At 50.8% G+C, this 26,006-nt stretch overlaps 1 protein-coding gene across 2 annotated transcripts in view; it reads left to right on the top strand.

Moving 5' to 3' along the window:
- KCNH2 (potassium voltage-gated channel subfamily H member 2) overlaps nucleotides 1-26,006 on the top strand; it is a 246,775-nt gene that overhangs the window by 93,785 nt on the left and 126,984 nt on the right. For both annotated transcript variants that reach the window (XM_040431368.1, XM_040431367.1), the window contains exon 3: nucleotides 23,927-24,088. In XM_040431368.1, the coding sequence (XP_040287302.1) occupies nucleotides 23,927-24,088 (162 nt within the window). The remainder of the gene's footprint in view (nucleotides 1-23,926; nucleotides 24,089-26,006) is intronic.

Raw genomic sequence — 26,006 nt, 5'->3', positions numbered from 1 at the left:
GGGCAAAAGACATACTGATAGGCAGAAGTAATTTATTACAAAGTCATTACAAAGCTAAAATCTGAAAGGCTGCTGACATTTCAGTTTCGGGGTGAGGTATATAACGGTTGAAACATGACGAGTGCCAACGCCCCAGTTTCTGAATGACATGCGCAGGCACTTGATTTTTGGATGCCGCGGACGCAGCACCTATGCGGAACGAGTGTCCCGAAATTGTGGCAGGGTCACCGCCCGCGCTGGCCACCAGTGACCTTACATGGGATATGAACTGGTGGGTGGTGAGCGGAACCACCCCGAAGGGTAACAATGGACTATTTGGTCCGGCCCCTGACAAGGCAGACCGTAGCTGACGAAGCACCGTGACGGGGCACCATTGGTGCGCTGTGGGAAAGAAGGATACCGGGATAGGGGGGCCCATCTGGGAGGTCTTAGACGTCTTGAGCAGTAGTATGAACCCGTCGGAGTTCTGGACCAGCTGGCTGACCGTGAGGAACCTGCTACTGCCAGAAGAACAAGTGAACTCCCCAGGTCTCAGGAAGCCGTAAAAGGCTAGATAGATGGCGGATTTAAGTACCAAGCTGGGCAAAACCCCGAAAGGATTACCGTCCAGGACATTGGACAGTTTACGGAAAAGAGGGCCGGTGACCGCTTGCCTGCGTACTTGGCCTTGAGGTCCGCACTTGCTCAAACCCTTGAGTGCGGCTTTGACAGCATGCATGGTGAACACTGACGCTTGTTCGGGATGACTAACAGAGAGGAAATGTTGCACTCCCGCCAGGTATGACCTCACTGTACTGTGGGAGAGCTTGCGCACTGAGTGGCAGTAACCAATGAACGCCAGGATGTACTCTGGAAAACTGGAGTCCCCTTGAGGACATTCCCCTCGGAACCTGCAGAACATCTTCCACCCGGTGTTGTATGCTCTGGTTGTGTTAGGCGAGAGGGAATTGCGTATCAGAGCGTGGGCCGTCTCAAGGTGGTTGGTTACATTAGCATTAAGGACTCGTGAGGAGGGACGGTGGCGCCTGTCGCATCTGCCTCTAGCATGATCTGTAAGAAACGGGAGAAGTTAGCCCTCGACAAGGCGTCAGCAGCCCCGTTTTGCGCGCCTGGCACATGCGCACTGAAAACATGGAAATGGTGACGTAGGGAGAGCTGTACTAGCCGTCTGAGGAAACACATGACGTGGCTTGATTTCGACAGCCCACTGTTAACAATGTCTACCACGGCTGTATTGTCAGTCACAAACAGAACAGACTGATTTGCCCAAAGACTGCCCCATATGTGGGCGGCTACCACAATGGGGTACAGCTCGAACAGTGCCGAGGTTTGGAGGAACCCAGGGATTTGTCCCACCTCGGCAGGCCATTCGTCTGCAACCCAGTGAGTGCCGAAAATGGCGGCAAACCCTGAGCTTGCAGCCGCATCTGAAAAGACTACAGGAGACCGACACGACAGCTCGGGTATAAATAAGGACACCCCGTTCCACCGGCTCAGAAAATGGTCCCACATGTGGAGATCCGCTAAGGCCTGACTGTCCAGGCACACTGGGCTGTCCTGTTCCGGGGCGGAACTTAGGAGCGCCAGCAGGCGGGATATGAACGCTCTGCCCTGCGGAATGATGCGCATGGCGAAGTTTAACATGCCCAGTAGAGACTGAAGGTCAGCCTTAGTGACCACGGTTGTGACTGTAAACCTATGGATGACTTCTCTAATTCTTGTTAACTTATCCGCAGGCAACCTGGCTAACATGTGCTGGGAGTCTAACTCGATGCCCAAAAAGGTGATGACTGTGGCCGGGCCTTCTACTTTCTTGGGGGAAACCGGGACACCTAACTGGGAAAGACACCTCAGCAACTTCCCCAGCCCTAGGGGGACTGCCCCTGGCCTCTCAATAAGCAGGAAGTCATCCAAGTAGTGGATGACAAATTCACCGTGGACCTTGTGTACCAAAACCCAGTGGAGGGCCTGAGCCAACTGATCGAAGAGCCAGGGGCTGCTCTTGGAACTGAAGGTGAGTTTGGTGGAGAAATAATACAGGCCTTTCCACTTGATGCCGTGCCACTGCCAGAGAGCTGGCATGATGGGAAGCAACTTAAAGGCATCCGATATGTCGGCTTTGGACAACATGGACCCTGGACCCGTTTTCATGACGATGGCGATAGCCTGGTCGATCGAACAATATCTCATGCCCACTTCCTCCGAAGGAATGAGGGAGTTAAGGCTGGGGACCTGGGAGCCGTGTGGGGCCGACAAGTCAATAATGAGTCTCTCCTTTTTGCTGAACTTGCCTGTGACTACCCCCACGGGACTGACCCTCCACCGATGAAAAGGGGGCACTCTAAAAGGACCGATTAAGAACCCTTTGTTTAACTCGGCCTCTATTAGTACGTCTACCGAACCGGGATTTCTTTCGGCTGACTGAAGGTTCCTGCACTCATATGTGAACTCTGGAGTCGTGATCAACCCCGTATGGAAGCCCTCGTGAAATCCTGACACCAGGAACTGTACAAACCCTGGATTGTGGTGACCTTGCAAGTACTCTTGTAAACGGCTAATATTGACCACACACATGTAATTCTTCACCGACTTTAATGAGCATGCTACTCGGGGGTGGGCCCTGAAACAGTTGGTACAGATATGTAACAGACGGCATTGCCCGAAATTACAAGACGCGTAATTAAAATTGTTACATATCTGTGCCCTCCCTAGCTGAACGATGGGCCGGCCCAGCTTATCTACTGAATTGGGGGGTCTGAAGACGTCGAGTGGTCCAGCTGCAGAGCTGGAGGGGTAAGACGCCGTGCTGACAGCGGACTTATGGCACCACTCGACAGAGTGGAAGATAGACTGACAGGCGGAACAGGAGGGAGCTTTCAGGCCTGCAAAGTGTCTGCAGAATAGCTCGGTGTCTAGGTTGGACCAGTCTGTGACGTGTTGGAATTGGGAGAGAGCCGCTGCCGCCTTAGCTGAAAATGAACAATGGTAATCATAGAATGCGTTCCCTCCATACCTATGACCCAATTCTGTGACCCGAAAGAGATACAGGTCTAGTTCCTCCCTCCTGTCCGGCCTGGCAGTACAAATAACATCCCTGAAAAGGCTAAACGCCATGACGAACTCCGGGATGGTTAATTTGCGATTGAGCCGGTGGTCGCGGCTTCTTAGTACCACTGACACTTCCCCGCAAGCTATGACCTTATTGTCAGATAGGTCCCTGGAGGCAATCAGTAGAGACGCGAGATTGACATCCCTACCCTCTAGGATGTCTTTCCTGATGTTGATCGGGACAAAGTGGGATGGAGTCACGTTGGGGACGGACTGGACAGAACGAATGTCCGCTATGGCAGAGGTGGAGGCGACCGGAACCTCGGGGGAGGAAACTGGTAAGACTGAGCTGCGAGCCTCGATAGACTCCAATCTCGCCTGCATGGACGTGACGGCAGACGTCAGACTGTTCAGCATGACGTGTATCTGAGTCAGCGACGTTTGCATCGTGGTCGCAGGGGGATCATTGCTACTGGGTACCAGGGAGTCTTTCCATAGCCGATATAGCTCCGCTTTTCTGGCAGATGCCGGGAAAGGGACGCCCTGCTTTGTCAGCTCCGCCATAAGCCTGGGGATGGTCCAAGCACGCAGGGATGGTATACTGCCCCCTTCGGATGTCCCCGCTACGTTCTCGTCCACTGATGCTTCGACAATGTCTGACGCGTGTGACATCGCAGCTGTGAAAACAGTAACGTAAGGTGACCGACTAGCCTAGATGACCACCGGTATCCGTGAAGCTGTTTAAACAACGTAATGGAAAGGGTGCACTGTCCCCGTGAGGTACGCACACTAACACCAGAAGGGCCGTGAAGGAGTGGCCAGGAACCGCCACCCGGAAGTCCATGCAAGGAGGCCTGATGTACTTACCAACTGAGAAACACTATACTCTGACTCCCACGGAAGTTTTAATGAAAATGGAACAACCTGTACGTACAATAGTGCATGAGACACAACCCTGTAAAAGGCAGCACCTGTCCGTCCCCCAACGTGTACCCCCACTACCTTGGTTGACAAGGAAAATCAATTGAGATCCAAACCAACTTCTCTCTGTTTAACAACTGTTTTGAACCTGGAAAACAACAACAGAACAACACAAAAGAACCAGTCAATGCGTAAGGCTCAATTAATAGAACGTGAGCTGTGAGTAGAAGGTATGACCGATGGATGGGAGTAGGTGTTTTGATCGACGTTGAACACCCCCTGGCTCTACCTGGCGTCAGTGATGAAACCCCTACCTATCTAAGCGGCACGGCGGCCCGTGCCAGACTTTAGGTGTGGGCGAGAAGCGGGCCGTTGCGTCCCCCACCGTGCTCCACGGCAACCACGTGGGGAGCGCGGAGTTCCCGGGCACCGTGAACCAAGTGGGGGTGGACCTTTGGGCAACGGCTAACGCTCCACGCAAACACGATTTGGGTGCCACGTGGAGAGCCAACGCGTGTCCCTGACAGGGTGCTCAGTGCGGGGCGGCCCCCTCCGTCCCAGGGGTGACCCGCCCGCCGGCTGAGCACTCCTACCGCGTGGGGAGCAGCGCAGCCCTCTGGCATGAAGTCGACACAGGGGGGGGGCCCCCAGCGTCGAGGGCCCTACCTTGCCGAAACTAGAAATGCCGCGTGGGGGGCCTCACCGATCCCTGATAGAGTGCTCAGTGCGGGGGTGCCCCCCCTGTTTGAGGGGCCTACCCACCGCCGGCTGGGCATCTCCACCGCGTGGGGAAACGGCGCTGCCCCCTGGCATGAACTGGGATAGGGGGAGGCTTTTAACAGACATAGCCCCCCCCCCTCTCTCAATTGAGGACGTGCCACGTGGGGGGCCCACTGCTCCCTGATGGGGTGCCCAGTGCGGGGGTGCCCCCCTTCCATGAGGGGCCGACCCACCGCCGGCTGGGCACCTCCACCACGTGGGGAAACGGTGCTGCCCCCTGGCAAAACCTGGGATAGGGGGAAGCCTGTGTGGCTCAGCCCCGCCTCCACGTCGTGATGGGAGGAGCCACGTGGTGCCGCCCCGCTCCCCGGCAGAGCGCTCGTTACAGGGGTGCCTCCCCTAGCTAGGGGGCCGGCCCACCGCTGACTGCGCATGCCCACCACGTGAGGGAGCGGGGCAGCACTGGCTGTACGTTTGGGGGCGGAGGCAGGCGGAGAAGGCGGGCGGGGGGAGGTTCTCTCATGACCATGGGCCCCGCCCCCCGCCGGAGAGTAATGCCGTGCTCGGACCTGGGCGGCGGAGGAGGGGAGTGCCGTCTCCGTGGGGCTCCACCCCCCCCCCCCCCCCCCCCGCCGGAGGCTGAAGAGGTACCGCCGTTTGAACGGGCAGGAGGGGTCCCCCATCCTGTAGAGGCCCCCCCGCTGCCTAATGTAGAAACGCAGTGGTCCGGCGCATGGCGGCCCCTGCTTACCAAAGGGCCGACCACCGCACGGACGTCCACTCACCTTGCCTGCCGACAATGGACTGCCAGGTACGAGCGCACGCTTCCTGCGAAACTCTGCACGTCGTACGCATGTGGGAGGGCGCCGGCCGTTGAAGTAGGTGGCCAAGCCCCTCCCACAAATACAGGCCAATGAATCGGCCTTTACACTTGTCCAGGGACCTGAGGCTCGAGAGCTGGCGGAAGAATTTTGCCACCCGATCTTTGAATATCTCCCACCACTCCGACTTAGTGTCACAAAGATCCAGCAACTCTACCTGACTCTGAAGGAAATCCTCAAAGGATTGTCTCACCTCTGCTTCTTCCAGGAGGGCCGAATTTAGTTTCCAATAGCCTCTTCCCATTTGGGGGGATTCTGCAACATTCAAAGAGAACATAATCATACAGTGATCGGAGAATTCCACCTCTACCATCTCTAAAGGTGAAAAAGTAGTCTCCTCCTTTAAATAAAACCTGTCTATTCTAGACCTAATCTGACTACCTCTATAATAAGTAAAACCACCGTGGCCTGGGGTGTGCCTAATGTGGACATCCACCAGGCGAGCCTCGCTAGCTATGCTATTCAGGGATACACTATCATAAGCCAGCCGGTCTCTGGCGCCTCCCCGGTCTTGGGACCTTGTGACTGTATTAAAGTCCCCGCCAAAGACCACCTGCCGACTCGTAAAAAGGAAAGGTTTGATCCTCATAAAGAGACGCTTCCGATCCCACCTGGTTTGGGGACTATAGATGTTTATCAGGCGAAGCTCTTGACCCTTCATGAGGACATCTAAAATCAAACACCTCCCCATTTCTAACTCAATCACTCGTCGGCTTTCTACTGGTGCGGTAAAAATAACCGCCACTCCGCTATACGGCTCAGCCGCAAGAGACCAATATGATGGACCGCACCTCCACTCCTTTTTTGCTTTATATACAGCCGCCAAATCTGGCAGCCTGGTCTCTTGCAAAAATAAAATGTCAGCTTCAACCTGGCTGAGAAAATCAAAGGCTGCAAACCTAGCCGCATCCGATTTAATACTGGCGACATTAATGGTCGCCAGCGTCAACGGAGTGAGTGGCGCCATACAGAGTGATTAAGTAAGACGGCCTTCTTCCTTCCCTTCTTCTTCTTCTTCTTCTTCTTCTTCTTACCCCTCTTGGGGCTACCCCCTAAGGTGGCGCGATTTCTTTTGAGAGAGACAGTGGTGTCCATCTCATTAGTCACCACCGCCTCCCCCTTCGCACCACCCTTGTCATTCCCATTCCCAGTGTCTGGACCCGCCCCACCTCCTGAGGACCTTGCATCCTCACCGGAGGGAGGCGCGGGCCTTTCCAAAGGCTCCTTCTCTTGCCCCTCCGGCCCCCCACCTTCAACCTCCTCCCCGGAAGAAGAGGAGGCGGAGATCTCATCCAAGGTGAGGTACCGGTTGGAAAGATCCAGGGGAAGAGAGTCAGGATTAGAGAGGTCCAGGGGGGAGCTGGCTTTGCCTTCCACAGGCACTCTAGTCGGGCTAGATCTTTTTTTGGTCAGACGTTTCCTTCTTATTCTTTTAGACTCTGTCTCACTCCCCTCTGTTGCACTCTCGTAGCAAGAGGACAGAGTCACCTCGGAACGGTCTAGTCTCCTGAGTTTCTCATTCACCTCGATATCCCCCAGGGTCTCAGCTCTAGGAGAAGCATTCTCTTGGGAGGGCACAGGCATCACCCCAGGACGGGGTTCCACCTGCCCCCTCTCCATCTGACGCCTCTCACTCCGTCTCTGCTGGGACGGGCCGTCTTTTCTCTTCATCGACCCCACTGCCCTGTCGCCCTCGCCAGCACTCGCCTCGGCGGTGGGGGCCTCCCGGCTCGCCTACGCGCGTGCACGAGCCACGTTGGCGACAGAGCGAGGTCAACGACTGAACGGGTGCCCTAGCTCACCACACAGGTTGCATCTAATCTGCCCACAAGATGCAGCTAGATGGCCTTCACCCCCGCACAACACGCACCTCTGCACTTGGCAGCTGGCGCTGAAGTGCGAAGGGCTGTCGCACTTGTAACACAGCTTAGGCTGCCCCCTGTAGAGCACCATGATCCTATCCCGACCAAGGAAAGCAGATGATGGTATGTGGGAAACCAACCCCCCTGAATGTTTCAACTTAATCTGAAACGTCCAGGCACCCGACCAGATGCCAAACTCATCCAGGTTCTTGCTAGGAAGACCCTGGACGTCCCCGTACCTGCTCAACCAGGTCAAGATGTCAACACAAGAAAGTGACTCGTTACGGGTCAGAACGGTCACTTTCTTGACCTCATTCTGGCGGGTTATCGCTTGCACAAAAAAACCCTGCCAGTCCGGCTGGTCTTTTGCCAGTTCATACCCAGACCAGAAAAGTTCAAGACCCTCTGGCTAGGCAAAACTGACATCAAACTCCCGGGTGCCATACGGATGTATCAGGGCAAAGATGTCACATGCCCTGATGCCCATCCGAAAGAGAAGCTTTGCCACCCTCTTCCTGGTAGGGCACGCTTCATTGCCTCTCCATTTCAGACAGACAACATTCCGCCTGGTTGACCCGGGGCCGGTTGTGGGTGAGGACCAGGTGGTCTCGCCCCCGCCTTGCTCTCAGAAGGCACGCAGGCCATGCCTGTCTATCCAGAAGGATAGATCCACCTGCTGCCCCCCTACTGTAATGGAATTCTCCCCTCTCCTAAGAGCCTCTAGAAGTTGCCGCTGCAAGTTACCGTCACCAGACATTGGTAATAGGGAGGACAATGGGGACCGCCCCTCCCCCCCTGCGCCGGTGACCACACCAGCATAACTTCTGCCAGGCGTAGACCTATCTACAGCAGGTGCCACTCCAGACCTCTCTAAAGGGGCTATATGAGGCGCACCAGCCACTTGTACAGTGGCCGGCCGACCCCCAACATTCACCCCTCTATCAGGGCCCGGGGCAACACCACTAACAGAAACTGTATTTACACTACTAGAAGTGACCACTGCTTCAGTGGCCACTACCACACTCTCCCCTCCCCCACACACACTGCTGGGCCAGAGGGGACAGAGGTCACGTTATTTGTTTTGTCCAGCATCTCCTTGCTGGACACATTTTTAACAGTCTTTCCTGATTTTTTGGCCCGGCGGGCTGTAGAACCACTGGTCCCAGCCACGCCGGCCTTATTTACTTGATGAACAGTGCAGGAGGGAGGGGCGGTGCGCACCACACTCGCATCAGGACTGCCCCCTCCCTCTCTGCCTACAGACACACTGCTTTGAGCTCCTTTCTGAATATCCGAAGCCCCACCCCCTCCACCCTCGACCACTCCCACTGCGCCTCCACTCTCCGCCGCGACAACAATACCAGCGGAAGGGACTGAAGCGGAGCAGACCGGGGCAGAGGACACTGGAACCCCGGCAAGGACTTGGGCATACAAATTGGGGGGGGGAAGGGGCGGAGGCAGCCACCTCGCACCCTCCCCCTGCAACTCCGGATCGGGACACCGCTGTACCCGTGGCCCCACCCCCTCCACCCACATGTTCTCCCTAAGCTTCTTGAGGGTCCTATTCGCTTCCTCATACTCCCGGAGGTAGGCCGTGATTCGGGAGCTGTAAACGGCGATTAGTTCCTGGGGCTTCATGCTGCCCCAGTCAGCCTCAACCGGAACCGGCCCACCCCCAGGAGCACTCCGCGTACCTCTTGGAGGGCTACTGTCCACCCTCCTGGAACTGCCGGCGATGGACACGGCTTCACCTCCGGGGGCTGCAGGGGCCACTGCACCACGACTCCTGCTGGATCTTCTGACCCACGAGGCGGAAGATGGAACTGAGGCCGGCAGCTCACCTCCCCTACCTCCCGCCGGCCTACCCCGGGAAGTAGGATCCTGGGTCTTCAGTCGTTTCATGGCCCAGGACCCTACCAGCTCCCTGGGGAGAGAGACAGGGCCTGGGCTGGGAAAGATGGAAAAATCCCTGGAAGTCTGTCAGCAATTAGCAGGAGCTCCTCCACACACAACCACACCCGTCCACTGGCTCCTGCACACTGAGGATTACACCCAGTATACCGGACAGGAGAAGTGGTACTGTGCAGTGTATATACAGTTGCAAGAAAAAGTATGTGAACCCTTTGGAATTATATGGATTTCTGCACAAATTGGTCATAAATTGTGATCTGATCTTCATCTAAGTCACAACAATAGACAACCATAGTCTGCTTAAACTAATAACACACAAAGAATTAAAGGTTACCATGTTTTTATTGAACACACCATGTAAATATTCACAGTGCAGGTGGAAAAAGTATGTGAACCCCTAGACTAATGACATCTCCAAGAGCTAATTGGAGTGAGGTGTCAGCCAACTGCAGTCCAATCAATGAGATGGGATTGGAGGTGTTGGTTACAGCTGCCCTGCCCTATAAAAAACACACACCAGTTCTGGGTTTGCTTTTCACAAGAAGCATTGCCTGATGTGAATGATGCCTCGCACAAAAGAGCTCTCAGAAGACCTACGATTAAGAATTCTTGACTTGCATAAAGCTGGAAAGGGTTATAAAAGTATCTCCAAAAGCCTTGCTGTTCATCAGTCCACGGTAAGACAAATTGTCTATAAATGGAGAAAGTTCAGCACTGCTGCTACTCTCCCTAGGAGTGGCCGTCCTGTAAAGATGACTGCAAGAGCACAGCGCAGACTGCTCAATGAGGTGAAGAAGAATCCTAGAGTGTCAGCTAAAGACTTACAAAAGTCTCTGGCATATGCTAACATTCCTGTTAGCGAATCTACGATACGTAAAACACTAAACAAGAATGGATTTCATGGTATAATACCACAGAGGAAGCCACTGCTGTCCAAAAAAAACATTGCTGCACGTTTACAGTTTGCAGAAGAGCACCTGGATGTTCCACAGCGGTACTGGCAAAATATTCTGTGGACAGATGAAACTAAAGTTGAGTTTTTTGGAAGAAACACACAACACTATGTGTGGAGAAAAAGAGGCACAGCACACCAACATCAAAACCTCATCCCAACTGTGAAGTATGGTGGTGGGGGCATCATGGTTTGGGGCTGCTTTGCTGCGTCAGGGCCTGGATGGATTGCTATCATCGAAAGAAAAATGAATTCCCAAGTTTATCAAGACATTTTGCAGGAGAACTTAAGGCCATCTGTCCACCAGCTGAAGCTCAACAGAAGATGGGTGTTGCAACAGGACAACGACCCAAAGCATAGAAGTAGATCAACAACAGAATGGCTTAAACAGATGAAAATACACCTTCTGGAGTGGCCCAGTCAGAGTCCTGACCTCAACCCGATTGAGATGCTGTGGCATGACCTCAAGAAAGCGATTCACACCAGACATCCCAAGAATATTGCTGAACTGAAACACTTCTGTAAAGAGGAATGGTCAAGAATTACTCCTGACCGTTGTGCACGTCTGATCTGCAACTACAGGGAACGTTTGGTTGAAGTTATTGCTGCCAAAGAAGGTTCAACCAGTTATTAAATCCAAGGGTTCACATACTTTTTCCACCTGCACTGTGAATGTTTACATGGTGTGTTCAATAAAAACATGGTAACAGTTAACTCTTTGTGTGTTATTAGTTTAAGCAGACAGTGATTGTCTATTGTTGTGACTTAGATGAAGATCAGATCACATTTTATGACCAATTTGTGCAGAAATCCATATCATTCCAAAGGGTTCACATACTTTTTCCTGCAACTGTATATACAGAATAAGAGCAGATACTGAGGATTGCACCCAGTATACAGAACAGGAGAAGTGGTACTGTGCAGAGTTTATATAATAGAATGAGGTGATATAATGGATACAGACCTCTAGCCATATCATCTTGACATGAATATATTTTCTTTGCTGTCTCCCCTGGCTTTGTGCTGAGGTCCAACAGAACTCCCAGACTCCAGTACATTTCCTGCACCTTCCTATTACATACTGTAATAACTACTGGCAAGTGTAATCTATGTGCTGCAGAGTGCAGGCAGCAGGGGGCGACGATGAATCAGTGTATGTGCCGCATGTATTATCAGTACTGTACATTTATTATAAACATGTTATGTAATAAACTTTTTTATAAAAATTAGTTATAATTAAAAAAAAAAAGTCGACCTCCTCCTCAAGCACTGTCTATGTAGTATATAGTGGAGTAGGTGCTTCATGAGCTCCTTAAGGATCCAGACAATTTTGTATTTAAATTTTTCACTCCCTGCCTTCCTGTAGCCGTAACATTTTTACTTTTCCCTTCACTTAGCTGTACGGTGGCTTGTTTTATATGGTATAATGTCACCATGTAATGTTGTGATATAGTGAAAAGAATTCCAAATGTGGTGGAGTTGGAAAAAATGCTATTACGACATAGTTTTATGGCTTACGTTTTTTGTGTCGTTCTTATGAGATAAAGCTGACCTGTTCTCCTCATTCTCGGGGTCAGTACGATTACAGCGATTCCACACTTATATAGTTTTATGGGTTTTGTTTTTACAGTGTTCCCTATGAGATAAAACTGACCAGTTCTCTTCATTCTCCCCCCAATAACTTTATTTTATATTTATGCTCTAGGCACATTTTTGTAGGGCGATCCGTCATTCTTTGTTACTATTTTGGGTGTGTATGACTTTTTTCTTACTTTTTATTCAGCTTTTTGGGGGGAAGTGACATGATTGAAATTGTCGAATTGGCCATTTAGATAGTTTTTCTTCCCGTTTTGCCGTTCACTGTACGGGATAAATACTTTTATATTCTAATTGTTCATGTAGTTTGGGATCCGGCGATACTGGCGTTTCACTGTGTTCCTCTGGAGATCTGTCATGGGCAGCGCATCATAGGCAGGGCCGGACTGGGAAGTTAAAGTGGCCCCATGTTGTATGTACACCGTAGGTACTAGTAGGCAAGGACAACGAAAGTAGGTGGGCCTGCAATACCGTGGTGCAGCACAAAATACCGCCCCAGCAGAACCAAGTACCACAGTGTAGCACAAATACCGCTGCCCTCACCAAAGTATTCAACTGTATCGTCGTCTTGAGGATGGTGATACAGTTGAGTTCAGGAGGGCACCTGGGCCGTTACCTGATGCTCCTACAGTAGCATTAATGTTGTGAGCATCAGATCATTATGTGGCCAGCGGCCGTGAGGAGGACTCGGGCAGCCCCCTGGGTATCGGCCCAGCAGGAAATTTCCCTTTAAGGTCTATGACCAGTCCACCTTCAGTCATGGGAGGAGCTTGGGTGACGGCACAGTTTTCCCATGAAAAGACCTCTCAGATGCCGTGGTCGCAGTTGAGGGATAACGCCGATCATGGACTTTGCCTTCATGTGTAAAACAGCAGGCACTCAGCTACAGAGCCCTGAGCGGACACCATATGGGGCTCATTCGGGGTGGCATATTTCAGCAGACACCTGCAGTATATAAACTGACAGATCTTCGCCTTCCCGCAGCCACCACTAGGGGGAGCTTAGGGCATAGGAACATGTATAGTTACCTTTCACTTCAATGGAAGCCGTGCGTAATCTCGTTTCATTGGGCTCCCCCTAGTGGTGGCCAATAGAAACTGCAGTAAATCTATGTCACAACCATAGAAGTAGTAGAGCGCAGGCTCCATAGCGGTCACGTGGTCGGCCTCTATGGTGGGTATGCCACTGGTGCACACCAGTGATATTTCACCTCCATTTCTATTTGTAAAAGAAGTAGTTTTGCAACTTTATAATAAACATTGTCTTTCAGATCCTCACCAATTTAGATCTCTGCTTGCTTTCAGTGTTGGCATCATTTTGTGAACTTTCTTTACATTCAGAGGCTGAAAGGTGGTCCCTAACTGAGGCCTCATTCACAACACACGTATTTTCTGGTCCGCATCCGATCTGCAGCTTTCAGTCAGCTCTGCTACATCAGTGTCATGTGGCACCCCATGCATCGTCACTTCATGCAGGATGATGATTGCGACTGTGAAAATGGATATAAACAATGCTGGCGGCGAGGGTGTAGACGGTCTGCTGCGCAGTGTTTGCTTATCCCTCCATTATGTCCGGCCGGCTGTTTGCACGAGACGTCCAGTGCAGCCGGCGGATTAAGGATGCTCTTTTTGGAATTAAGAGACCAGAGATGGAGGGCGTTCAGCGCAGTCACATGTAAGGGTTCTCGGGGACCGCCCGCCACCTCCCTGTGTGCGCTGGGATTTCTGCTTGTTAGGAGCCATGTGTCTGGGATTAGGGGGGATTAAAGCCTCCTCCTCCGCAGCGAGGATGAGCCCAGGATTACTCCAGTGTGTGCGCAGTTTACTTCTCTCACCCAATTACTGACAGCAGAGATCAGACCGACATGTCAGAGCTTAAGAGAGCGCCGCAACGTAACGCATCAACCCGCTGTACACACCTGATGTGATATAACATGACCCCATCATCACCAGGCCTGGCAGTCCTATGTAACACAACAGATAACATAGTACTAATAATATATGTAATCTGCAGTCCTATGTAACACCACAGATAACACAGTGATAACTCTCTGAGTACAGGTAATGTAGTAGATGTCACCTGCAGTCCTATGTAACACCACAGATAACACAGTGATAACTCTCTGAGTACAGATAATTCAGTAGATGTTCCTTGCAGTCCTATGTAACACCACATAAAACATAGTGATAACTCTCTGAGTACAGATAATGTAGTAGATTTCACCTGCAGTCCTATGTAACACCACAGATAACACAGTGATAACTCTCTGAGTACAGGTAATGTAGTAGATGTCACCTGCAGTCCTATGTAACACCACAGATAACACAGTGATAACTCTCTGTGTACAGATAATGTAGTAGATGTCACCTGCAGTCCTATGTAACACCACAGATAACACAGTGATAACTCTCTGAGTACAGGTAATGTAGTAGATGTCACCTGCAGTCCTATGTAACACCACAGAAAACATAGTGATAACTCTCCGAGTACAGATAATGTAGTAGATGTCACCTGCAGTCCTATGTAACAGCACAGAAAACACAGTGATAACTCTCTGAGTACAGATAATGTAGTAGATGTCACCTGCAGTCCTATGTAACACCACATAAAACATAGTGATAACTCTCTGAGTACAGATAATGTAGTAGATGACATCTGCAGTCCTATGTAACACCACAGATAACAGTGATAACTCTCTGAGTACAGATAATGTAGTAGATGTCACCTGCAGTCCTATGTAACACCACAGATAACACAGTGATTACTCTCTGAGTACAGATAATGTAGTAGATGTCACCTGCAGTCCTATGTAACACTACAGATAACACAGTGATTACTCTCTGAGTACAGATAATGTAGTAGATGTCACCTGCAGTCCTATGTAACACCACAGATAACACAGTAAAAACTCTCTGAGTACAGATAATGTAGTAGATGTCACCTGCAGTCCTATGTAACAGCACAGATAACAGTGATAACTCTCTGAGTACAGATAATGTAGCAGATGTCACCTGCAGTCCTATGTAACACCACAGATAACACAGTGATAACTCTCTGAGTACAGATAATGTAGTAGAGGTCACCTGCAGTCCTATGTAACACTACAGATAACACAGTGATAACTCTCTGTGTACAGATAATGTAGTAGAGGTCACCTGCAGTCCTATGTAACACTACAGATAACACAGTGATAACTCTCTGAGTACAGATAATGTAGTAGATGTCACCTGCAGTCCTATGTAACAGCACAGATGACACAGTGATAACTCTCTGAGTACAGATAATGTAGCAGATGTCACCTACAGTCCTATGTAACACCACAGATGACACAGTGATAACTCTCTGAGTATAGATAATGTAGTAGATGTCTCCTGCAGTCCTATGTAACACCACAGATGACACAGTGATAACTCTGAGTACAGATAATGTAGTAGATGTCACCTGCAGTCCTATGTAACAGAACCTGTGTATGCACTTCCTCCTGAGTACCTTGAGGACTCTGTGTTACTACTTGCAGCCTGAGACGTGTAGTGCTATTAGAGCGGATTGCCATCACCCAGTTTATAAACATTTCATACATTTTTAGGAGAAGTAACAGAGGAGCGGTGTGAGGCAGAGAATGGATGCCCCGGATGTGTTGTCTTCCTGGGGATTACAGGTCCGGAGAAGTCCCACAGTCTTACGTGTGCAGTGTCGCCCATCGCTGACACTCCTTACATAAATGGGTCTTGACCTGAACTCGCAGACACATCGTCAAAGCTGCTTACACAGTGCAACGTAACCCGTAATCTCCACATAGCAGAGCCGACTCGGTCATCACTGCTGGATTCAGTCACCCTGGACTCCTGGATGGTGCTCCTGACGCTGCAGTCGGGGGGGCTTCTGCTTCCAGCACATTTCTGTTATGTAACTAACAGTTTCCTCTTAATTATCATGTCATCCGGAAGGGACCCTGTCAGCTGCTTATGTAATCTGCCTTTCTGGAGTCAAGGGGGTGGAGCCTCCCAGGAGAAGAGTCAGGATGTTCATGCCCAAAACCTGCCCAGTCTGACTTAATTGAAGTCCTCGAGGACAGTATCCTGTTGGCTTTTGATGCAGCAGACTGGCATTGAGTGTTACTATATAGTTTATCAATATGGGTAGACTCGCCCAGAAGTGATCTGTACAGGTGACACTGACTGAGGCCAATTTAAACCTCTGCGCATGCGCCATTCTGGTTTGATGCGTGTGTAGTGAAGGTCAAATCCTCCTCTGGCAGGTGCCCGGGTAGTCACTGTATACAGAGCATCTTACCAATATACAGTGCCGATATACAGCGACATGGACCATGCTGGTATAACCTGGGTATCTCCTCTATACAATTATATACAGTCGTACATCGACACAATTCTAACATTTTTGGCTCTATTCACCACCACAATGGATTTGAAATGTAACGAACAAGATGTGCTTTACCTGCAGACTGTCAGCTGTAATTTGAGGCTATTTACATCCAAATCAGGTGACTGGTGCAGGAATTACAGCAGTTTGCATATGTGCCTCCCACTTGTTAAGGGACCAAAAGTAATGGGACAGAATAATAATCATAAATCAAACTTTCACTTTTTAATACTTGGTTGCAAATCCTTTGCAGTCAATTACAGCCTGAAGTCTGGAACGCATAGACATCACCAGACGCTGGGTCTCATCCCTGGTGATGCTCGGCCAGGCCTCTACTGCAGCTGTCTTCAGTTCCTGCTTGTTCTTGGGGCATTTTCCCTTCAGTTTTGTCTTCAGCAAGTGAAATGCAGCTCAATCGGATTCAGGTCAGGTGATTGACTTGGCCATTACATAACATTCCACTTCTTTCCCTTAAAAAACTCTTTGGTTGCTTTTGCAGTATGCTTTGGGTCATTGTCCATCTGCACTGTGAAGCGCCGTCCAATGAGTTCTGAAGCATTTGGCTGAATATGAGCAGATAATATTGCCTGAAACACTTCAGAATTCATCCTGCTGCTTTTGTCAGCAGTCACATCATCAATAAATACAAGAGAAGCAGTTCCATTGGCAGCCATACATGCCCACGCCATGACACTACCACCACCATGCTTCACTGATGAGGTGGTATGCTTAGGATCATGAGCAGCTCCTTTCCTTCTCCATACTCTTCTCTTCCCATCGCTCTGGTACAAGTTGATCTTGGTCTCATCTGTCCATAGGATGTTGTTCCAGAACTGTGAAGGCTTTTTTAGATGTTGTTTGCCAAACTCTAATCTGGCCTTCCTGGTTTTGAGGCTCACCAATGGTTTACATCTTGTGGTGAACCTGGGCATCTCCTGTATATAATTATATATGTACGGCTGGTGTAACCTGGGCATCTCCTGTATATAATTATATATGTACAGCTGGTATAACCTGGGTATCTCCTGTATATAATTATGTATGTACGGCTGGTATATAGTAGGTATGTAGTCTATACCTAGATTCTATGTAGACGGATATTGGATCTTTTTGTTTTCCGGTTAAATACGGATGCCTCCTGTTCCCTCCGGATCTGCAGATTAGGTGATCCAGACGGCGGAGGCTGACACAGAAAGCTGATGTATGATTTGTTTAATTGGGTTAGTAGAGAACAATCTCAGGTGACTTCTTAGTCGGTGTCTTCAGTCGCCGCTCGCCGTCTTCCCGCCGTGCTCTCTCCAGTCTGCGTCCCGTCCGCCGATCACAAAAATTGAGATATAACTTTGCACTGGAAATTTGGTCTGTTCTGTGTCAGCAGATTGCAGCGACTCGCCTGTCCGGACCCTTCACTGTCTGTATGGCTGGGGATGGTCACACAGGTAATGTCCCTTATGGTGACACTGGTGATGGCTGCGGGGTCACTCCTAGAAGGGGTTTCACACATCACACTATTTTTATATATATATATGATATGAACCCTAGTGTGTTATTGTTTTATGTATGTCAGCAATTACAAGAATCATACTTGCTCTGCTTTCTGGCTGTTTTTTCCAGTAAATAATTGTATTTCATATAACTACAGTATGTGTAGTACTTTTCTTGTTATTCTAAGTTGTACCCTTCCTCCATTCCTTGTGGGTGGTAGTAGTTGGGGGGGTGTCCCTTCATACTCAGAGTTGACCAGTATCAACTATATACCTCTGTGGCAGAAGGAGAAAGGTAACACCCCATTGTCAATCCACTGATTTATTTCCCATAGGAATTATACCAAGTGTTCAGTAATACAGACCTGTCAGGAGAGGTCCCCTTTAAGAATACCTCGGAGATGGCATTTAAAAAACAGCTTCCGTTTTACAATATTTCAGGTTAAACTCTGCATAAAATGTTCTGCAGCTTTATGATTCCTTCACTTGTGGTCGTGGCAACCAAGAACGTACCGAGTCCTACCTGAGATATCCTACTCTTAAGCGGTTAGAGTTGTGCCGCAACCGCGTCGTGGAGGGACGCCTGAAAGAGGGCAAAAAGGCATACCGATTGGCAGGAGTAATTTACAGAACCAGACTCTGGAAAGCCATTGACATTTCAGTTTCGGGGTGAGGTATGTAACGGTTAAAACACGTGGAGCGCCAACGTCCTAATTTCTGAATGATATGCGCTGGCACCTGGTTCTTGGAGGCCGCGGATGCTGCCCCTATGCGGAATGAATGTCCCGAGATCGAGGTGGGGTCGCCACCCAAGTTGGCCACTAGGGAGCGTACGTGGGACACGAACTAATGGGTGGTGAGTGGTGCCACCCCGAAGGGCAACAGTGGACTGCTTGGGCCGGACCCCGGCAAGGCTGATAGTAGCTGACGGAGAACTGTGACGGGGCACCACTGATGAGACGTAGGGAAATAGGACACCGGGACTGGGGGGCCCACCTGTGAGGTTTTAGACGTCCTCAGCAGCAGCACGTAACTTTCGGCGTTTTGGACCAGCTGGCCGACTGTGAGAAACCTGCTGCTGCCGCTGGGAGAACAAGTGAACTCCCCAGGCCTCAAGAAGCCATAGAAAGCTAGATAGATGGCGGATTTGAGCACCAGGCTGGGTAGAACCCCAAAAGGATTTCTATCCAGGACATCAGACAGTCTACGGAAAAGGAGCCCGGTGACAGCCTGCCTACGCACTTGGCCTTGGGGCCCGCATTTGCTCAAACCCTTAAGTGCGGCTTTGACGGTATGCATGGAGAACACCGACGCCCGTTCGGGATGACTGATGGAGAGGAAACGTTGCACTCCCGACAAGTATGACCTCACCGTATTGTGGGAGAGCTTGAGTTCTGAGTGGCAGTAGCCAATGAAAGCCAGGATGTAATCTACAAAACTGGATCCCCCCTGAGGACATTCCCTCTGAAACTTGCAAAACGCCTTCCACCCGGTGTTATATGCCCTGGTGGTGTTAGGGGAAAGGGACTTGGATATCAAGGCGTGGGCCGTCTCTAGGTGATTGGTCACGCTAGGATTAAGGATTCGTGAGGAGGGACGGTAGCGCCCGCTACATCTGCCTCTGGCATGACCTGCAAGAAGAGGGAGAAATTAGCCCTCGATAAGGCATCAGCAGCCACGTTTTTGTGAACCTGGCACATGCGCACTATGGACATGAAAATGGTAATGTAGGGAGAGTTGCACTAATCGTCTTAAGAGACACATGACATGGGATGATTTAGACGACCCACTGTTTACAATGTCTACCACTGCTGTATTGTCAGATACGAACAAAACAGACCGATTTACCCAATGATTGCCCCATATGTGGGCAGCTACCACAATGGGGTACAGTTCGAACAGTGCCGAGGTGTGGAGGAAACCTGGGATCTGTCCCACCTCGGCAGACCATTCGCCTGCGACCCAGTGGGTGCCAAAAATAGCGGCAAAACCTGAGCTCGCAGCCGCCTCTGAGAAGACTACAGGAGATTGACACGATAACTCAGGAATGAACAAGGACACCCCATTCCATTGACAAAGAAATTGGTCCCACATGTGGGGATCAGCTAAGGCCCGACTATCCAGACACACTGGGCTGTCCTGCTCCGGGGCCGTGGCCAGGAGCGCCAACAGGCGGGATATGAACGATCTGCCCTGCGGAATGATGCGCATGGCGAAATTTAACATGCCCAGTAGTGACTGCAAATCGGCCTCAGTGACCACGGTCGTGACTGCAAATCTATGGATGACTTCTCTGATTCTCACCAATTTGTCCGAAGGTAATCTGGCTAACCTGTCCTGTGAGTCTAGTTCAATGCCCAGACCGATCAGGAAACCTTTGTCCAATTCGGACTCTATCAGTGTGTCTACAGAATTGGGATTCCTCTGGGCAGACTGAAGGTTCTTGCACTCATACGTGAATTCTGGAGTCGTGACTAACCCTGTGTGGAAGCCCTCGAGAAACCCTGAGACCAGGAACTGCACGAACCCTGGATTGTGGTGACCTCGCAAGAATTCCTGTAAGCAGCTGGTATTGACCACACTCATGTAATTTTTACCGATTTTAATGAGCACGCGACTCTGGGAAGGGCCCTAAAACAGTTGGTGCAGATGTGCAACAGACGGCACTGCCCGAAATTACAAGATGCGTAATTGTAATTGTTACAGATCTGGGCCCTACCTGGCTGAACAATGGACCGGCCTAGCTTGTCCACGGAGCTGGGGGGGTCTGTAAACATCGAGTGGCCCAGCTGATGAGCTGGAAGGGTACGATGAAGTACTGGCGGCTGACTTGTGGCACCACTCTACGGAGTGGAAGATGGACTGACAAGCGGAACAGGAGGGAGCTTTCAGGCCTGCAAAGTGCCTGCAGAACAGTTCTGTATCTGGTTGGACCAATCTGTCACATGTTGGAACTGGGAAAGCGCAGCTGCTGCTTTGGCTGAAAACGAACAATGATAGTCGTAAAACGAATTTCCTCCATACTTGTAACCCAACTCTGTAACCCGAAAGAGGTACAGATCGAGTTCCTCCCTCCTGTCCGGCCTGGCAGAACATACGACATCCCTGAAAAGGCTAAACGCCAAGACGAATTCCGGGAAGGTTAGCTTGCGGTTAAGCCTGTGGTCACGGCCTCTCAGCACCACCGAGACTCCCCGCAAGCTGTAACTTTGTTGTTAGACAAGTCTCTGGAGGCTATCAGCAACGAAGCGAGGTTAACATCCCTACCCTCAAGGATGTCTTTCCTAATGCTGATCGGGACGAAAATGAGATGGAGCCCCGTTGGGGATGGCCTGGACAGTACGGGTATCCCCTACCGCAGAGGTGGTGGCGACCGGGACCTCAGGGGCAGAAACCGGAACGACCGAGCCGTGAGACTCGATTAATTCCAACCTCGCCTGTATTGAAGTGATCGCCGATGTCAGACTGTTCAGCATGACGTGCAACTGAGCAAGTGACGTTTGCACCGTGGTCATAGGGGGATCGTCACAACTGGGCACTAAAGAGTCTTTCCACAGTCGATACAACTCTGCCTTCCTGGCGGAAGCCGGGAAAGGGACACCCTTCTTCGTTAGCTCCGACATGAGCTTGGGAATGGTCCATGCACGTAGGGACGGTATACTGCTCCCCTCTGACGTTCCTGCTGCGTTCTCGTCCACAGACGCCTTGACGATGTCTGATGCGTGTGACATCACAGCTGTGAAAACAGTAACGTAAGTGACCGGCTAAACTGGACGACCACCAGCATCCGTGAAACTGCTTAGCAAAGTAAGGAAAGGTGCACTGCCCCCGTGTAGCTACGCACACTAACACCAGAAGGACCATGAGGGAGTGGCCAAGAACCGCCACCCAGAAATAGCACACAGGGGAAATATGATGTACTTACCTACTCAGAAATCTATACTGACCACCGCAGAAAGCTTGTGAAACAGCACAGCCTGGATGTGAAATAGTGCGTGAGACACATAACCCACTTGTGGGCACTTCCTTTCCCCTCCCCAACGTGTGCCCCTACTACCTTACCGACAAGCCACAATCACGGAATGAGATCAAGACTAAAATTTGGACCCTGGAAGCAAAACAATGAAGGTGTCAACTGTGGATTGTGCCTGCCATACGGAACCGTGCAGGTAAAACATGAAATGACTGGACGTGAGCTGTAAGCTGCAGGCGACCGGTAGAAAGGGGTTTAGTCGCTGGCTAACATGTTCCCCCCGACCGTTCCTGGCGTTGTCACGGATCCCTGCCTATCTAAGCGGCACGGCGGCCCGTGCCAGACTTTAGTGAAGATGCGGAGCGTGGCCAATGCGTCCCCCGTATCCCTCCACGATAACCGCGTGGGGAGCGCGGAGCTCCCTGGTACCGTGGACCCGAATGGGGGGACTCCCTTGCGCAATGGCCTCCGCCCCACACCAACACGGTACGTGAGCCACGTGGAGGGCAACGCGGCTCCCTGGTAGAGTGCCCAGTGCGGGGGTGCCCTCCTTCGCCCAGGGCCGACCCACCTGCTGGCTGAGCACTTCTACCGCGTGGGGAGTAGCGTAGCCCTCTGGCCTGAACCGGTGTAGGGGGGCCCCCGAATCAACGCGCCGCTCCCTGGCAGGGTGCCCAGTGCAGGGGTGCCCCCCTTCGTTTGAGGGGCCGACCCACCGCCGGCTGGGCACACCCACCGCGTGGGGAAACGGCGCAGCCCCCTGCATTGAGTAGGGACAGGGGGGAGGCCTTATGTGGCTTGGCCCCACCCCTTTATCGGACAAAAACGTAAGCCACGTGGCGCCGCACTTGCTCCCTGGCAGGGCGCCCAGTGCGGGGGTGCCCCCCTTCCTTTGGGGGCCGACCCACCGCCGGCTGAGCCCGCCCACCACGTGGGGAAGCAGTGCGACGCTGGCCAGATCAGAGGAGGGAGGGGGGCCCCTCTCCACCGCGGGCCCCGCCCCCCGCTGGTAATGTGAACCATTGTGGAACCTCCGAGCGGGGAAGGAGGGTAGCGCCGCCACCGTCGTGGCTCCGCCCCCCCCCCCCGCCGGAGGAGGGCAGTGCTCGGGAGCCCTGTGGACGGGGGAGGAGGGGAGCGCAGTCACCGCCGCGGCTCGGCCCCCCCCCCCTGGGAAATGACGGCCAGAACGTAGTGGATGAGGGAGCCTGCCCTCCGTTACGGTCCGCCCCCCGCCTGGAAGGAAGAAGCGATGCGGTCCGGAGCGTGGGCCCCACTCACCTAGAGACCAGCCGACCGGACTCCACTTACCTGCCTGCTGGAGAAAAATGCCAGGTACGAGCGCACGCTTCCTGCGAAACTCTGCACCTCGTACGATTTGTGGGAGGGTGCCGGCCGTTGAAGTAGGCAGCCATGCCCCTCCCACAAATACAGGCCAATGAATCGGCCTTACACTATATTTCTCTTGTTCTGGTTTTCACTTCTAATGTGTTATCTCCTCCAGTCAGCATTCGTCTGGTGTCCTAGTATCAGAGAGCAGTGCATTGTGGGAGGTCAGCTGTTAGGTCACATGTCTGACCACAGAACAAAGCTAAAAGCTGTCTGTTGCCAAGGACAACCATCAAAGTTTTGTAAATCCGAAGAATCTTTTGACAATTACCTTCTGACCTCTGTATTTGTTTTTGGGGTCAGGCTGCCCCATGAGAAGATTGCTTAGTGGGCCCCTGTCTGACCTGATTATGGGGCCCATGAACATGAGAGCCCAGGAACATGGTGGGATTTTATTAAGTTGTATTTACACAATTTTAGCAATTCCCCCCCCCCCCCCCCCCACAATGACATATCCCAATTTCAGCCAAGAAAAGTTATTGTTTTATGAAAAATACTGTATTTCTAATATAGATTCTGTATCAGTTCATTACAAGATGTTCATGTTCAAGATCTGTGTTTGCTGTCAGTCGATAAACTTCGTCCTGGTAATGGTTACACAGCTACAGTTATCAGAGCTCTGCCCATAGTCTTTTATGATCATTGCATGACCAAGACAGGTTTTTATTCACAGCAAGCAGAGATCATGAAAACTGTAAGGAACTGTGATAAAATCGGAACCCCACTTTAGATATAGGGGTGACATCTGCAGGGTGTGTGACCATGTAGAAGACTTCTTGTTTCCTCACCTTGCTTACTGTCGCCTGCAGGAAGCTGCTTCTTGTGTCTGGTTGACGTGGTCCCTGTGAAGAATGAGGACGGTGCCGTCATCATGTTTATTCTCAACTTTGAGGTGGTGATGGAGAAGGATCATCTGACCTCACCGACCAAGAACTCCAATCACCGGGTTCAATCACACTGGTTCCCGTCAGGTAGCTGCACTACATGCCATTAATGAACCCCTCCTCCTGAAGCTGCATTTCCCATTGCTATTCCTTATATTTCCTCCCTGCATATCGTCTTGTTGTGTCACACACAGAGCTCTCATGTCATGCATCACCTCTCTCTCTCATGTCCTGCTCATTACCCCTTCCTCATGTCCTGCACATTACCCCTTCCTCATGTCCTGCACATTACCCCTTCCTCATGTCCTGCACATTACCTCTTCCTCATGTCCTGCACATTACCTCTTCCTCATGTCCTGCACATTACCTCTTCCTCATGTCCTGCACATTACCCCTTCCTCATGTCCTGCACATTACCCCTTCCTCATGTCCTGCACATTACCCCTTCCTCATGTCCTGCACATTACCCCTTCCTCATGTCCTGCACATTACCCCTTCCTCATGTCCTGCACATTACCCCTTCCTCATGTCCTGCACATTACCTCTTCCTCATGTCCTGCACATTACCTTTTCCTCATGTCCTGCACATTACTTCTTCCTCATGTCCTGCACATTACCCCTTCCTCATGTCCTGCACATTACCCCTTCCTCATGTCCTGCACATTACCTCTTCCTCATGTCCTGCACATTACCTCTTCCTCATGTCCTGCACATTACCTCTTCCTCATGTCCTGCACATTACTTCTTCCTCATGTCCTGCACATTACCCCTTCCTCATGTCCTGCACATTACCCCTTCTTCATGTCCTGCACATTACCCCTTCCTCATGTCCTGCACATTACCCCTTCTTCATGTCCTGCACATTACCCCTTCCTCATGTCCTGCACATTACTTCTTCCTCATGTCCTGCACATTACCCCTTCCTCATGTCCTGCACATTACCCCTTCCTCATGTCCTGCACATTACCCCTTCCTCATGTCCTGCACATTACCCCTTCCTCATGTCCTGCACATTACCCCTTCCTCATGTCCTGCACATTACCCCTTCCTCATGTCCTGCACATTACCCCTTCCTCATGTCCTGCACATTACCTCATCTCATTCTCATGTCCTGCACATTGTTACTTCCTCATGTCTTGCACATTGTTCCTTCCTCATATTCTGCACATTACCTCTTACCTTATATCCTGTACATTATTTCTTCCTCTTGTCTTGCACATAGTTTCTTCCTCAATATCCTGCACATTGCCTCTTCTCATATCTAACACATTGCCTCTTCCTCATGTCCTACACATTATATCTTTCTCATGTTTTGAACATTAACTCTTTCCTTTAAATCATGTATATTATTTATTCCTTTTGTTATGCACTTTGTTTCTTCCTCGTGTCCTGCACATTATATCTTCCTTTTATTTTGCATGTTATATTTTCCTCTTGTCTTCCACTTTGGCTCTTACCTTGTGTCATGCACATTACCTCTTATCTCTTGTCCTGCACATTTCCTCTTCTTCATGTCCTGCACATTGTTACTTCTTCATGTCTTGCACATCGTTTCTTCCTCATATTCTGCAAATTACCTCATCTCTTCCTCATGTCCTGCACATTACCTTTTACCTCATATCCTGCGCATTACGTCTTTCTCATGTCTTGCACATTACCTCTTCCTCATGTCCTGCACATTACCCCTTCCTCATATCCTGCACATTACATCTTCTCATATCTAACACATTGCCTCTCACCTCATGTCCGGCACATTATATCTTCCTCTTGTCTTGCACATTACCTCTTTCCTTTTGTACTGCACATTACCTCTTATCTCTTGTCCTGCACATTACCTCTTCCTGGTGTCCTGCACATTACTTCTTCCTCCTGTCCTACACATTACTTCTTCCTCCTGTCCTACACATTACCTTTTCCTCATGTCCTGCACATTACTTCTTCCTCATGTTCTGCACATTACCTCTTCCTCATCACGTCCTGCACATTACCTATTCTTCATGTCCGG

This window comes from Bufo bufo, chromosome 5 (assembly GCF_905171765.1).
Source record: "Bufo bufo chromosome 5, aBufBuf1.1, whole genome shotgun sequence".
In the NCBI taxonomy this organism is placed as follows: domain Eukaryota; kingdom Metazoa; phylum Chordata; class Amphibia; order Anura; family Bufonidae; genus Bufo; species Bufo bufo.
The sequence above is the reverse complement of the archived record's forward strand: the minus strand, read 5'-3'. Positions and strand labels throughout refer to the sequence as shown.